Source organism: Protopterus annectens, chromosome 14.part0 (genome assembly GCF_019279795.1).
Source record: "Protopterus annectens isolate FY-2018-M chromosome 14.part0, PAN1.0, whole genome shotgun sequence".
NCBI lineage: Eukaryota > Metazoa > Chordata > Ceratodontiformes > Protopteridae > Protopterus > Protopterus annectens.
In genome coordinates, this window is record NC_056748.1 from 43,750,810 (window position 1) to 43,765,326 (window position 14,517).

Below are 14,517 nucleotides of genomic sequence, written 5' to 3' on the forward strand. Positions count from 1 at the left end.
ATTTTGCACAAGGACATTTCACCATCAAGCTTGGAAAGTGACCGCACTCTCATTCAGTTGGAAAATGCTGACAGTATATGCTTTCCCTCCATTGCCCCTTCTCACAAAGGTGCTGCTGAAAGTCAGGATGGACAGACCCCGAATGATACTCATTGCCCCAGACTGGCCACGCCAGCACTGGTACCCACTATTAAGGAATATGGCTTAGGGCCCACCATGGATTTTACCACAAATTACTCATCTGCTCACACAGCAAGACAGTCACATTCTACACAGCCAGCTCAAAACCTTACATTTGGCTGCATGGCAAATCCCCTAAGCAACCAGCCAGCTCCTCCTTCACAAGCTGTTATGGATGTAATTCTGGAGGCCAGGAGGCCCAGCACAAGGAAAGCTTACTCAGACAAATGGAAAAGGTTTTGCGCCTGGAACCAAGCTAAAGGCCAAAATACCCTTCAGCCGTACATACCTCAGATTCTACAATATCTAACCAAAATGTTACACAAAGGGCTTTCTTTTTCATATATTAAGATCCACACCTCAGCTATTTCAGCTCACTACAACACGGATCCTCCCTTATTTTCACATCCACTTCTAAGGCAGTTTCTCAGAGGGGCCAAAAATATTAGGCCTCCCAGGAGAGCACCAACACAAACTTGGGACCTTTAATTTTGTTCTGGAAAAACTTACATTACCTCCTTTTGAGCCAGCTTTCTCAGCTGACTTAGTTTATATCATGGAAGACTGCCCTGCTGCTAGTGATTACTTCAGCCAGAAGAGTCTCAGAGCTTCAGGCACTTATGGCAGTAGAGCCTTTCCTCATTTGTCATAAAGACAGAGTTTCTCTACAAACTAACCCCTCTTTTATGCCTAAGGTGGTATCCAGTGTGGCTCTAAATCAAACCATCCATTTACCCACTTTCTTTCCAAATCCACAGAACAAAGTAGAAAGACTCCTGCATTCCTTGGACATTCACAGGCAGCTACGCTACTATTTGGATAAAACTAAGGTCTTCAGAAAATCTGACCAGCTTTTTGTATCCATCTCAAAATGGACCATTTCCAAATGGCTAGGACATTGCATACGTTTTTGCTACACCCACCATGGAAAACCAGATGTTCATAGGTTGGTACTAGGCTATCAGCCCTAGGGCCTATACAAGCCTAGCCATAACTATTCCCTGGCTTATTTCTTCCCACATTATTTAATTTCCTGGACCCCTGTCTAGCAGGGCGACTGACGTGATCCCTGGGGTGAATTTCCTTTCTCCCATCCAATCGTCAAGGTTCCTCTTGAAGAGGTCCAAAGAGGCACTCTGCTTGACATGTATGGGCAATCTATTCCAGAGTCTAAGTAGATGATATGCGACAGAGTATAGCTGGAGTTTTTTAAGGCGGTCAGCGTAGGGCATCTGCTTTAGGCCTGTGATTCTTTTAGTGAGGTATTTCTGAGGCCTTTCCAGTTGTTGCAGATGTCTTGAGAGGTACATACCAAATGGGGCGTTGTATTCTGTAATGGGTCTAATGAGGGATGAGTACAGTTGGACAATGACCTCCTTTTTTCTGGATGAAAAGCCCTTCGTGATGAGGTGTGCCACATAGAAGGATTTCCTGACTGTTGTGGTGATGTGGTTATCGAAAGTGAGACCACTGTCCACCTGTGTCCCTAAGTCTCTTATCACACTTTCTGTGTTGAGTGTACTGCCACCTATATGGTAATTCATGGATACATGTTTTTTCCCAAAGGGGATAACAATACATTTCTTGGCATTGAGCTTGAGCCCATGGCTCTGGCACCAAGCATCTGTTTCTGTAAGGCCCTTTTGTAGAGTATCCACATCATTTGGGGATTCAATAATGGCTCCCAGTTTGCAGTCATCTGCAAACTTTGTTAGCCAGAGTCCCTTAGTGTTGATCTGTACTTGAGAAGTAGATGCCAAACAAGAGCGGCCCCAGGACTGAACCCTGAGGTACTCCACTTGTCACTTGTCTGGAGCTGGATTTGGAGTCTGCTACTTTTACAGTGTGGGTTCTATCAGTAAGCCATTTAGCAACCCATTGGGTGACATAGGGATTAATGCCCAACTTCGTAAGTTTATCTATGATTCCAGAGTGGGGGATGGTGTCAAAGGCCTTGGCAAGGTCTAGATAGGCTGTGTGGACCACCTTACCCTTGTCCATGGCTCTGGAGACTGATTCAAAGAAGTCAATCAGGTTCAGGAGACAAGATCGGCCCTTCACAAACCCAAACTGGGTGGGGTCCAGTGTTTGAAGGTTGCCAATGTCTTTGTTTATAAGTTCCATGATAATACGCTCCATGGCCTTGCAGATAAGGCTTGTCAGACTGATGGGACGGTAGTTTCCGGGATCCAAGGTGGATCCCCCCTTGTGGATTGGGATAACTGTAGCTCTGCGCCACTCAGTGGGCACGAAACCTGAGGTGAGGCTATGATTAAACATGACACTTAGGTGAGGTGCCAGTTCATATTGTAGTTCATGTAGTACACAGCCCGGGATGTCATCTGGTCCCATGGATGCTGTATTCTTGGCTTTAGAGAGTGCGTTTTGTACCTGTGTGGCCGTTATTACTGGAATTTGGCAATCTTCCAGTATTGAGATGGGCCATTTAGGGGGTGAGAGGGGGGTAAAGTTGGCACTGAATCGATCTGCCAGGATATTGGCAATATCCTTCAGATCAGTATATTTAATGCCATTCTGTTTTAGCTCAGAGCAGATCTGAGCATTGCCATTTAGATTCTTGACATAGTTATAGAATGCTTTGTGGTTGTCTTTGGAATCTTTGGCAATTTCATTTTCGTGACTAGCTTTGGAGGATTTTATGAGGCATCTCAGTTTCTTACTGAGGCTAGTAAGGAGTTTTGCATCCTGGGATTTTCCTCTTTACTGCAAAGGTTTCTTCGTTTTCTTGTAAAGTTTGTTTATGGCAGGGGACCACCAGATTGGCTTCCTTTTTTGGATGAGAGCATTTTGGTTCTATTTGGGATGGCACAATTCATGCATGAGTGGATGTGCTCGTACAGTGCCTTAGTGTAGGATTCAGCAGTTGAACTTTCAGTTCCGTCTGCATGTGTGTCATGAAGTTTGTCACTTCTGACTTGAGTAGCATGAAGTTGGCTTTGGAGAAGTTTTTATGGTGGTTTCTTTACTGGGGGTTGGGGGTGGGATGTGGATGTTAAGGGTGATTAGCTTATGGTCAGACCTGACTAACGAGGGGTGACCATAGATGTGGAGCATCAATTTCCCATGTTGGTAATGACTAGGTCTAGGATATTGGAGCCCTGGTGGGACTATGGATTAGTTGATCCAGGGCGTTGGAATTTATGAATTCCAAGAACCGTTCTAAAGGTGTTGGGACATGAGTAGTTTTCCCAGTTAATGGCAGGGTAGTTAAAATCACCCAGTATTAGGGTGTTTGGTTCTATCTTAATATTTTCCAGTATGTTTAGAAAGGTGTAGTGAGAATCTTGGGGTATGGTGGGGATCTGTAGCAAGCTACAATTTGGATTGCAGTCTTACCTAGTGTTAGTTGCACTTGGAGAATTTCAGACACATTGTGTTGGCCAACTAGCCTGGTGGTGTGAATATCCTTGGTGAATATTGACACTCCTCCACCTTTAGTGTTTCGGTCCTGGTTTGGTGGCTGAAAAGTGTGGTAAGAGTTGTAGCCTGGTATTGCAGGGGTGCTCTCTGGAGCCTTGAACCAGGTCTCAGTTACTGCACAGATATCTATGTTCTCCATTTTTAGGAGTGCCTCGAGAGTGCATTTTGAGGTTTAGACTTCTAGCATTGAGTAGCATTACCTTCAGATTTTGCATGCTTGTACCAGTTACGGTGGTGGTTTTGTTCTTTGAAGTTTGCCTAAAAAAGGCACTATAGGGGTGGCAAGAGCCTTGGCCAGTAACCTGAATTCCAGGGGCGACAGGTGCAGACCATCTCTGGCAAAGCATCGTGGTCTGTCAATCATGTCATCCCAGGCAGACAGATACTGGATCCCCTTTGAATGACACCATAAGCTTAGCCAATTGTTGAAGTCAATCATTTTATCCTTGTATTGTGGTATCATTCTGGGTGAAGGCAGGATGCTACTCAGGGCTAGGGTCATACCTGCCTGGGCCACATGATCCGAGAGCTCTTCCATGTCTCTTTTCATGTAGTCCAGGAAGGTACGTCTCAAGTCATTCACTCCAACATGGACAGTGACAGAGTCATATTTGTACTTGTTGGAGTGACTTGAGTGCATGTGTTGTGGCGGATCCTGGCACCCGACAGGCAGCTGACTGTAATTTTCTCCTTATTCAACCTGGTGAGAGGGACATCAGTGTGCCGGACTATAGAGTCACCTATGACTAAAGTGTTAGGTACATTGTCTTGCCTTAGGGGCTGTTGCTGGGTGGCACACTGGTGTTGTGAACTATGTGACACATTGGTTGTGATTGGTGTTTGTTTGCGTTTCAGCTTCAGAGGTCTTTGTTGCTTGGGCAGGTTACAGTTAAGGGCCTCTGCATATGTGGATTTAGTGTTGCTATATGTGGGTGTTGGTGGTGCGGGTTTAGAAGGGCTATGTGTTGCTTGAGGTGTAGTGTGGGTGTTAACCTTCTCCTCTTGACTGTTTAGCACAATCTTGGGTGGAGAGAGCTTTGCTTCCATTTTGGCTATGTAAGTGCATCTCTCACAGGTTGTAGTGTTGGGTGGTAGGAGGAGAGGGTTGTCTGTGTACATGAGGCAATTGCTGCATTGCCCCAGTATGCCCAGATTCACCAGGTGGACAGGAGAAATCACCGGAAGCTGACCCTTGGACATGCCTGGTTTGGGGCTTTTTTTTTTTCTTTGTAAAGTATAGGAGCTGTTTCCTTAGCAAGGTACTTTGCAATTATAGGCTGTTTAGTGCCTACTATTAATTTCTCTTTGTTAACAAGGAGAGTTCAGTGTTTGTATGAGTTTAAGGCTTCCTAGTGCTTTCCAGCAGGTATTAGAGAAAGTGCTAGTCACAGGGATGCTTAAAGGTAAGATTGAAAAGAATGCACTCTGCAGTGTGCACTAGAGAAGTTAGATGTGAAAGTAGGTAACTTGAGTTTTAACTGTTTAAAAAGTTAAGGTTTAGTGGAGAGTTACTATTTTTAAAACAGCAAGATGGATTGAAAGGGGTGGTCACTTTTTTATTTTGGTACTATGAAATACTGTAGGATGGCCAATAAATTTAAATAATTGAAGGGGTGGGATTTCAAAAATGATGATTTTGTGATTAGTCACATAAGCCAGTCAGTGAAAGTAGTGAGAAATGAGATATATGGTCAGATTAATATAAGAGGCAGGCAACTAGAAAGACAGTGGTATTTAACAAGACAACTTAAATGGGTAGGAGGGCGGGAAAAAATTCTGCCTGACTCAGAACAGAGAGAGCTGTGGTCTCTCTTGAAGTTTTAATATGCTGTTAAAACAGAATGCAAGCAAAACACAAGGTAAAGAAAACAAACTACAGTATTCAAAATATAGAAAGGCAATACAGTAATACAAAAAATAAAAGCAAACTAACCTTTCCTTCGTGTAGCAGAGTCTGGATGAGGGCAATACAGTAATACAAAAAATAAAAGCAAACTAACCTTTCCTTCACAGCAAAGTGTAGCAGAGTCTGGATGAGCCTTTCTGGTTCATCGTGTTTCACTGTTGCAGTCATCACTGTAGGGTTCTTCCTGCTGGCAGGCAGCCCTCGGTCGGCCAGAATCCCAAAGTCTGGGTCCGGCGTCGGCTGTTCAGTCATGCTCCCTGATGTCAGAGCGCCAGGAGTACAAAGCTGCCAGCCGACGCCATGTTCTCCAGTCTTTCTTGCCGTGTGGTGGAAGCAGTTCGCAAGTGCCGGTCGGCTGACTCCTGATATTTTTTCGTGCTTCAGTCCAAAGACTTACTTCTCAAAGCTAAGTACCCCGTTGGGGAAACTTTTTTCTTGCTCCAGTCCGATGTCAGAAAAAGTTAATAATTGTATTTCTTGTGGGAAGCAAATACCTCATAAGGATTTCCACTCTTACTGTATTTGTTTAGGCCCTGACCACGACGTAGCTAGTGGTCTGTTTTGTGCTAGATTTAACCAACGTACTATTAAGCGGAGGTACGATTTTGCTTTTCACTACTTTGGCAGGCAATTTAATTATAAAATGTCATCCGACACGCTTCCGACTACCGGAGTTCACAAACGACGCAAGGATAAGGACAGGCCTCCGAGGTCCAAATCAGACGACGGTTTACAAGCAGAGCCAGCTACAGGTTCGGCCTTCGTCAGTGAGGTGCTTTCGCAGCCCCTGTCGTCGGCCATTTCAGAACCGATTGCCGAAACGGACTCCTACAAGGAGCCAACTAGGCCTTTGAGTACTCCAGCTGCAGGACCTTCGGACAATGCTCCCTCGGATGGGTCCGGAGCCTCTGTGCAGGTACCGGCTTCCGAGGGGGTTCTCAGGCCTACACAGCTTCTGATAAAGGCAAAGACAAAGGCAAAGACTTCTAAATCAAAGACACCAGCTCAGGCCTCTTCTGATTCAGGACCCAAATCTCAGAAACAGCTGCTTAAAATGGCGGAGGACTTACTAACCAACTGGATGCTCCTGTTCAGCATAATGTTTTGTTTGGGGCTAAGGCTGAAGAGGTGATAAAGAAAATGGAGGATAAGGCAAAGGTACTTTCCCAGCTTGGACAGGCCTCAGCAGACCTCAATCTTATAGAAATTCAACAAAATTGGACTTGCATAACCCAAGACAAGTGGGTTCTGGATGTAGTTTCAAGTGGTTACAGATTCAAAACACCAATGGGCAGAGGCATTAAACCATGTGGGATCCCAAGGCTCTTTCTAGTTCCCAGAAAACAAAATTCATGGAGACCCATCCTAGATCTGTCAGTCTTAAATACTTTCCTGGAGATACCAAAGTTCAAGATGCTTACTCTGCTGCAGCTCCTGCCAATGTTGAGCAAAAATGCATGGATGGTGACATTGGATTTAAAGGAGGCTTACCTACACATCCCTATCAGACAGGAGTGCAGGAAATACCTCAGGTTCAAGGCCGGCTCGAAACATTACCAATTCTCTGCGCTGCCCTTTGGCTTGTCTACTGCACCCAGGGTCTTCACCAAGTGCCTGGCACCAGTAGTAGCTTATTGCAGACTCAAGGGAATTCAAATTTACCCTTATCTGGACAACTGCCTTATTCAAGCAGACAGCAAGGATGTCTTACTCCAGCACCTGGAATTTGTTCAAAATCTACTCAAGTACCTGGAATTCACTGTGAACATAAAGTCAAATTTGACACCCACACAACAGATAACTTTTCTGGGTGCTCTTCTAAACACAACAACCCAGATGGCATTCCTGACATCTGAAAAACAACTACAACTGGCTTCAACTTTCAAAACCTTGGCATTAATGTCTTGGCTAACTGCAAGGAAATTCCTGTAGGCTTTGGGTTACATGGCCTCCTGCATCCTTCTCATACCAAATGCAAGACTACATATGAGGAAAAATACAATGGTACCTAAAAAGTGTGTGGTCCCAGCATTGCCACAGTCTAGACACACACATTGCTGTCTTGCCTTGCCTACAAAAGGAATTCCATTGGTGGACCATGGCATGTCTTCACAACAAAGGGAAAGCCTTCAGTCTGCCTCCAGCCAGCCAAGTGTTAACCACGGACGCCTCGGATTATGCATGGGGAGCCCACTTGCAGGGGAAAGGCCTGCAAGGTTTTTGGACAGAGGATCAGAAGTACCTACATATCAATTTAAGAGATGTTAGCTGTACAGAATACCCTCTTGGCTTTCGGGGATCTTCTACAGCCAGGACAACTACTGATATGGACAGACAACACCACAGTTATGTGGTACATAAGCAAGGGGGTTCACACTCCTACCCCCTTTGCAGACTAGCCATGACTCTATGGAACATAGCTCTAGTTTGCAAAGTGGATCTACAAGCTCAGTTCCTGACAGGGAAACAAAATATTCTGGCAGACAGCCTGAGCAGGAACCTGTCAGACCCACACGTGTGGATGCTAGACACCCAAATATTCAAGATGATTACAGAAGCCTAGGGCTGCCCGGACATAGATCTATTTGCATCCCCTCTCAACCACCAGTTACAGATTTTTTGCGCAAGGACATTTCACAAACTAGCATGGAAAGTGGATGCTCTCCTTCAGTTGGAAAAACCTCTCTGGGTATGCCTTTCCTCCACTACCTCTTCTTCCACGGGTGTTATTAAAGATCAAGCAGGACAAACCCAAGATGATTTTACTGGCCCCAAATTGGCCTCGTCAATTTTGGTACTCAACACTGATGAATCTATCCCTGGAGCCTCCTTGGATTTTGCCTCAGATTCCAAATCTTTTGTCCCAACACCAGGGCCAGGTTCTGCACTCTCATATCAAAACTCACTGCCTGGCAGCCTGGTGAATTCAGGGTCTATGATTAATCCTGCCCTTCCCAAACAGGTCATGGATGTCATCTTAGAAGCCAGACGGCCTAGCACTAGAAAATCTTTTGCAGGTAAATGGAAGAGATTTTGCACCTGGATGCATGCTCAGGATTCTGATCCTCTCATTCCTAATATCCCATTGATTTTACATTACCTGACAGACATGCTACGTAAGGGTTTATCCTTCTCCTCCATAAAAATACATGCCTCTGCTATCTCTGCACATTACAATACAGATCCTCCAATCTTTTCGCATCCACTTCTGAAAGAATATCTCAGAGGAGCAAAGAATTTAAGGCCCCCTAGGACACCACCCATACCTGCCTGGGACCTCAACTATGTTCTGGAAAAACTCACTCTGCCTCAAAAGCCTGCTGCCACATCTGATATTAAGCATTTATCATGGAAGACCGCTATCCTACTGGCTTTGACTTCAGCCAGGAGAGTCTGAGTTACAAGCACTCATGGCTGTGGAACCATATATTATTTTTCACCAAGGTAGGGTGTCTTTAAGGACTAATCCTACTTTCATGCCTAAAGTGGTTTCCAAAGTGGCGTTAAATCAAACTATTCACCTGGCTACTTTTTTCACTAATCCACAAAATAAGGGGGAAAGGATCTTACATTCCTTGGATGTACACAGGCAACTTCGTTTTTACCTGGACAGAACCAAGGATATCAGGAAAACAGAGCAACTGTTTGTTTCTTATGCAACAAATTCCCAAGGCAAAGCTATTTCAAAACAGACCATTTCTAAATGGATTGCTCATGGAATCAGATTTTGTTACTCTCATCATGGAAAGCAAATCCCAGGAAAAATTAGGACTCACTCTACCAGAGCTGCTGCTACTTCAGCTGCCTCTCTCAGGGGAGTACCTACCAAAGATATTTTGGAAGCTGCAACTTGAAGTTCAGTGCGTACTTTCTCTAAGCACTATAATCTCCCTCTTTACTCCAAGTCTAGGGAAGGCTTTGCTTCTGCAGTCTTGCAGGGCCTTCTAGCCGCCCCTTCTACTCTATAACCACCACCCTTTATCTCAGCTTTGGGATTCAACCCTACAGTGATGACTGCAACAGTGAAACACGATGAACATAGTACAGTTGTGTACACTTACCATAAATGTAATTGTTCGAGTGTCTTCACTGTTGCAGTCTGGGTTACGCACCCTCCTGTCCCCTCTTATACTTTCATTAGTGTGGTTTCCTACTTCACCCTTCTGAGGTGCATTTGCTACAGATTATGGGGTTTGTTGTATGTTACATTTTTGTTTTACTATTAGCCTTCACTTTTGGGCATCTGACATCTGGGGCAAGAAAAACTGGAGAACATGGCGTCGGCTGGCAGCTTTGTACTCCTGGCGCTCTGATGTCAGGGAGCATGACTGAACAGCCGATGCCGGACCCAGACTTTGGGATTCTGGCCGACCGAGGGCTGCCTGCCGGCAGGAAGAACCCTACAGTGAAGACTGCAACAGTGAAGACACTAACATCTACATTTATGGTAAGTGTATACAACTGTACTTTCCTGCTAGCATAAGGCCCCACTCTACCAGGGCAGCAGCTACATCTACAGCCTTCCTCAGGGGGGTGCCAACCAAGGATATTCTGGAAGCTGCAACTTGGAGTTCAGTACACACCTTTACCAAACACTATCACTTACCACTTTACTCTAAGACTAGAGCTGGCTTTGCCACTGCAGTTTGCAGGGCCTCCTAGCCTCCTCTAATCCTGTTTGACTCCACCTCCCATCCTTAGCTTTGGGATTCAACCCAAGTGTGATGACTGCAGCAGGGTAACTCGATGAACATAGTACAGTTTTGTACCTACCATAAATGTGGATGTTCGAGTGTATACCCTGCTGCAGTCCAGGTTACCCTCCCTCCATCCCCTCTAACCTAACTAAAACCTTTCCATACCTTAGATTCTGATACAACCTTTGTGGTGTATTTGCTTATAGCTGGAGGGATGTTTTGTTTGTGCTACACTTCTTTTATTATTGGTACTATCTACTGTCCACCTTTTTAGGGGGGCACCTGACATCTGGGGCAAGAAAAACTGAAGAAAATGGCGTTGGATGTCCCTTGTATACCCCTGGCGCACTGACAGGGAAGAAGCGACAGTAACCAACGCCGGACCAAGACTTTGGAATTCGGGCCGACTGCGGAACCGCCTGATGGCAGGATAACCCAAGTGTGATGACTGTAGCAGGGTATACACTCTAACATCTACATTTATGGTAGGTACAAAACTGTACTTTTATTCTGGTACTTGCTATAATTTGTATGAATGTGTGTATTTAGTGTTACATTCTCAGTTTGAATACAAATTGAAGCAACTTGCTAGAAGTGAATATTCTGAAAACTATGTTGTAGCAGTGGCCATTTCCCTCCTGCTGGGAATGGTTTGGATGTTGGGGAGGGGGCAGGGAGAGACCGATTTTGGAGTCTTGTGTTTAGAAGCACTGTCTATAATTCTTGCCTCCAATCTTGTAAGCTGAGCATTTCACATGACTACTTTTTCTTTCTTTTGCAGAAGCAAAATTTAAAAAGCTGGAAAAAAGATGAGCTGTACTGCTGTAAGAAGCAAAGACTGACATTTAGTTCTTTGAGTGCCTTGTTTGCATGTTGTTGAAGCTCTGGACAAGGACAAGAAGCTGGACTGTTACACTGAAGATCTCTGCAAGCACAGATAGTGATGTCAGGAAAACCACGGATTGTGATTCTGCTTTGTGCGCAGATTGTGAGATAGTAGATTGTGCATGTCTCTGTCTCTACTTTGGGGAGATGGGGGTCTTTCTGTCCCCAATCCCGTATCTATTGAACTGGATGATTTTTTTTCTCCTCTAGAGAAGGAGGATATTTCTGAAGAGAAAACAGGATAATTTCATTTGGTGTGTGTGCAAGTGTGTGTGCAAGTAAATGTGAGCACGTGCCTGCGTCTCCTTTTTAGTGCCTAGAAGTACCCTGCTTGATGATGAAACTGGAGGTCTTATTGGCTGGCAGAAGCACGCCAGATTAGCACTTTAGTTGGCACTGCCCGTTTGTAATACCCAATGCACTCCTCTTCCTGTTGTGAACTGAACACAGATTTAATAGTGCAGGAATGTTATATACTGTCAGATACAACTTTTGTGTAATCAGCAGTTGGGGCAACATGAGGACACAGTTACTTTACTGCTTTAAGTCTATTGGTTAATGCAGACTTCATTACTGTTCACCTGGAGTAATTTTCTATCTGCCCTTGGTGTTTTGCAGATAATTTAGTTCCCTTTCTGCTCTCAAAACAGAGATGCTCAATTTAAGCTGCCCCAAATCATCTATTTTATAATGCATTTCCTTCTAAGTTTATAGCTGAAAAAACTCCACAAGGATTAATTTGCCTAATAAGAAAAGCAATCTCAGTTTTTACTATTTCTGTGCACTGCATTTCATTTCAGAACAAAGTAGCAGCAACTATACCTTTTGCAAAGCACTCCTTTCTGTGCTGTATACAGCTTCATGTCACAATTTATTTTTGTGTTTCTTTGTACCCCCGGTTGTTAGTGTTTGTGGATGTCTTCCTGCATCACTGTTGCAATATTCTTAACTATAGAGTTCTCCTGCCAAGGATAGCCCAACGTCCGACCAGTATACCAATGCTTTTAGATGCTGTAAGCATAGTACATTGCACCTATGCTCCTTGCACAGGACATAGGGCATAAAGGTGATGTATGAATGCAGTTTCCCAGAACTTCTCAGCTGCCATTCAGAACACTGCTATCACTCTGTCTGAATGCCCTTTGCTGTGCTTAATACCTAGCCATCCGATAAGTGCCCCATTGGGGTCTTTTTTCTGTTTTGTTTTATTTTGGTTACCTGAAGTTGATGTCATCCAAGAAGGGAAAATCAGTGTGGGAGACGGATTCCCAAAAAATATAGTCACAAACAGTCTCTCTTGTTTGGGTGCTTCCCATGACTCTACCTCCTGTAGTATTTGCAAGGTGTTTGTGCCCAAGACCGTTAAATGGTCAGGGAAGACGAACTGCTTCTGTCTTGAAAACCAGTGGCTTAAGCATTTAGCTCTGGTTAGCATGGTGGACTCCATTAACCCCAAAGTACTCCTGCTGGGTAAGAAGGCCAAGAAATCTTGGCCAGATTCTTTGGCTGTCTATCCTCCACCAGATGTCTCTCTAGAAGTGGGTGATAGCTATGTAGGCCATCCATTGGCTACTTCGGATTCCTCCTTTCCATGTCCTCTTGAGGCTTTGCAGGCATCTGCTCTCGATGTTGAGGGTGAACTGCAGTTGATTATCTCAGAGGGCCCTAGATGGATTCTGGTCATGCAAGAGGTCCTAGGTAAACTTACTGCATGTCATCAGGGTTCAGAACCTCCAGTGTTTGTTACAGCTGACATCCCTAACTAGAAAAAAACAGAAGCCTAAACATACATCTGTACATCCTAAGGACCCTCGAAGGGAATGGCAGGAGTTTACTCAGTGCCTGTTTAATGCCTTGATGACCCTGAAGCTTCCCCATGGGGTTTGTGCCTATTCCCCACTTGGACTTCATCTCCTTCCAGAGTGCCCAGGGAACCTGATTCCTCAGATGAGGTTTCTAAGTCTGATGAAGGGTCCTGGTCTTGCTCTTCCGAGATGCCTTCTCCTCTGGTTTATGGATCTGTTGAAGAGAAGTCCATTCGCCCTGCATCCCCTTTTGAGGAGCTATCTTTTTGGGGCACAGTTGCCAGAATGATGGAATATTTTAAGTGGAATTCTTCTCAGGTGTCTGACCTCCAGAAGCGGTATTATGAGTTGCTTCCGGTGGACACCCTAAAATCTTCTGCAGCACCTGCTGTATTTGCTGCTTTGTCACCTTATAGCTGCTTCTAAGACTCCTGATTCTCAGCCCCCTGGTCCTAAAAAACCCGACATGTTTTAGAAGGCTCCTGAGGATTGTCAATTCCTGTTTGCGTCCTTCTGTTGATCTTGCTGTATTGTCAGTCTCCTGTGGCAGGCCTTCTAAGTTTTTTTTCCATTTACCAAGCTCCTGCCTTCATATAAAGATAGTAGGGCTATGGAGAGGATCAGAAAGAAGGTTTATACTGCTGCCACCTTGGCCTTTAGGGCCACTAACACCAGGCCCTGCATGACCAGGTATGCTTTGACCTTGATCGCACAGACTTGTCAGGTTACTTCTGCCATGCCTGATTCTGAAGGAAAGTCTTCTGCTCTCTCTGTTTTGGGTTGTACCTTTTGGTTCTGCTCTCTCTGTTTTGGGTTGTACCTTTTGGTTCTGAAGGAAAGTCTTCTGCTCTCTCTGTTTTGGGTTGTACCTTTTGTGTGGCTTGCCACTGTACTAAGTGCAGCTATGACACTGCTAATGCCTCTTCCAGAGGTGCTGCCTTTGGATCTGTCATGGGGCGTTATTCTTGACCTCGTCTGTAATCATTAGATTAAGGCCAAATTACTGGATGCTTCTTTGGATAGTTAAAAACTCTTTCATACTGTTCTGCTTCCATGTTTAAATCTTTTCAAGAAAAAGGTAAAGCCTTGCAAGACCTTAAATATATTTTTGTGTTTCCCAACCCTAAGTTTTAGAGGAAATATCTTGCTAGGCCTGCTTTTGTTGGTAGGCAGCCTCTTCAGGCCACTAAAGGCAGGGAGGGAGGTAGGTGAGCTCCTATTGCAAAGTCTTCTCAGGCTTCTGTGGCCCAAAAGCCTCCTTTTTATGACCCCTTGCCTCTCTCTGACATTTCCGCGCCCCCCCCCCCCCCGCACAACCCTCAGCTAGATTCATCTGTTTTTTGTCTCTCCCTCTCTTTTCAAAACTGGTAACTTATTACTTAAGATTTTTGGGGTGTAGCCATCATCCGTGAAGGTTACTTTATAGTGTGGAAGTCTCTCCCTGCTTTTTCAGGGATTCCCCAACCTCCTCAAGAGAAGCTTTTTGATTTCTTAAGAGGTTCCTGGGTCTCTGGTGGATCAAAGGACAATTTAGCCCCAAGTAGGAAAGGGATTCTATGCTAGAATGTTCCTGGTTCCTTGAAAGGAAGGTACTTGGAGGTCT

At 44.7% G+C, this 14,517-nt stretch overlaps 1 protein-coding gene and 1 long non-coding RNA gene across 3 annotated transcripts in view; one reads left to right on the forward strand and one right to left on the reverse strand.

The window, feature by feature from the left end:
• The window catches only part of BLOC1S2 (biogenesis of lysosomal organelles complex 1 subunit 2), a 164,965-nt gene extending 151,225 nt beyond the window's left edge, over positions 1–13,740 (forward strand). For both annotated transcript variants that reach the window (XM_044055756.1, XM_044055757.1), the window contains exon 5: positions 11,006–13,740. In XM_044055756.1, coding sequence (XP_043911691.1) covers positions 11,006–11,037 — 32 coding nt within the window. In that variant the 3' untranslated portion in view covers positions 11,038–13,740. The remainder of the gene's footprint in view (positions 1–11,005) is intronic.
• LOC122788858 lies at positions 13,390–14,212 on the reverse strand. The gene is made up of 2 exons (XR_006362750.1): positions 13,735–14,212; positions 13,390–13,700 (listed from the first exon to the last, which is right to left on the reverse strand). It is a non-coding gene; the product is annotated as an uncharacterized LOC122788858 (long non-coding RNA).
• Between the last annotated feature and the right edge of the window lie 305 nt (positions 14,213–14,517).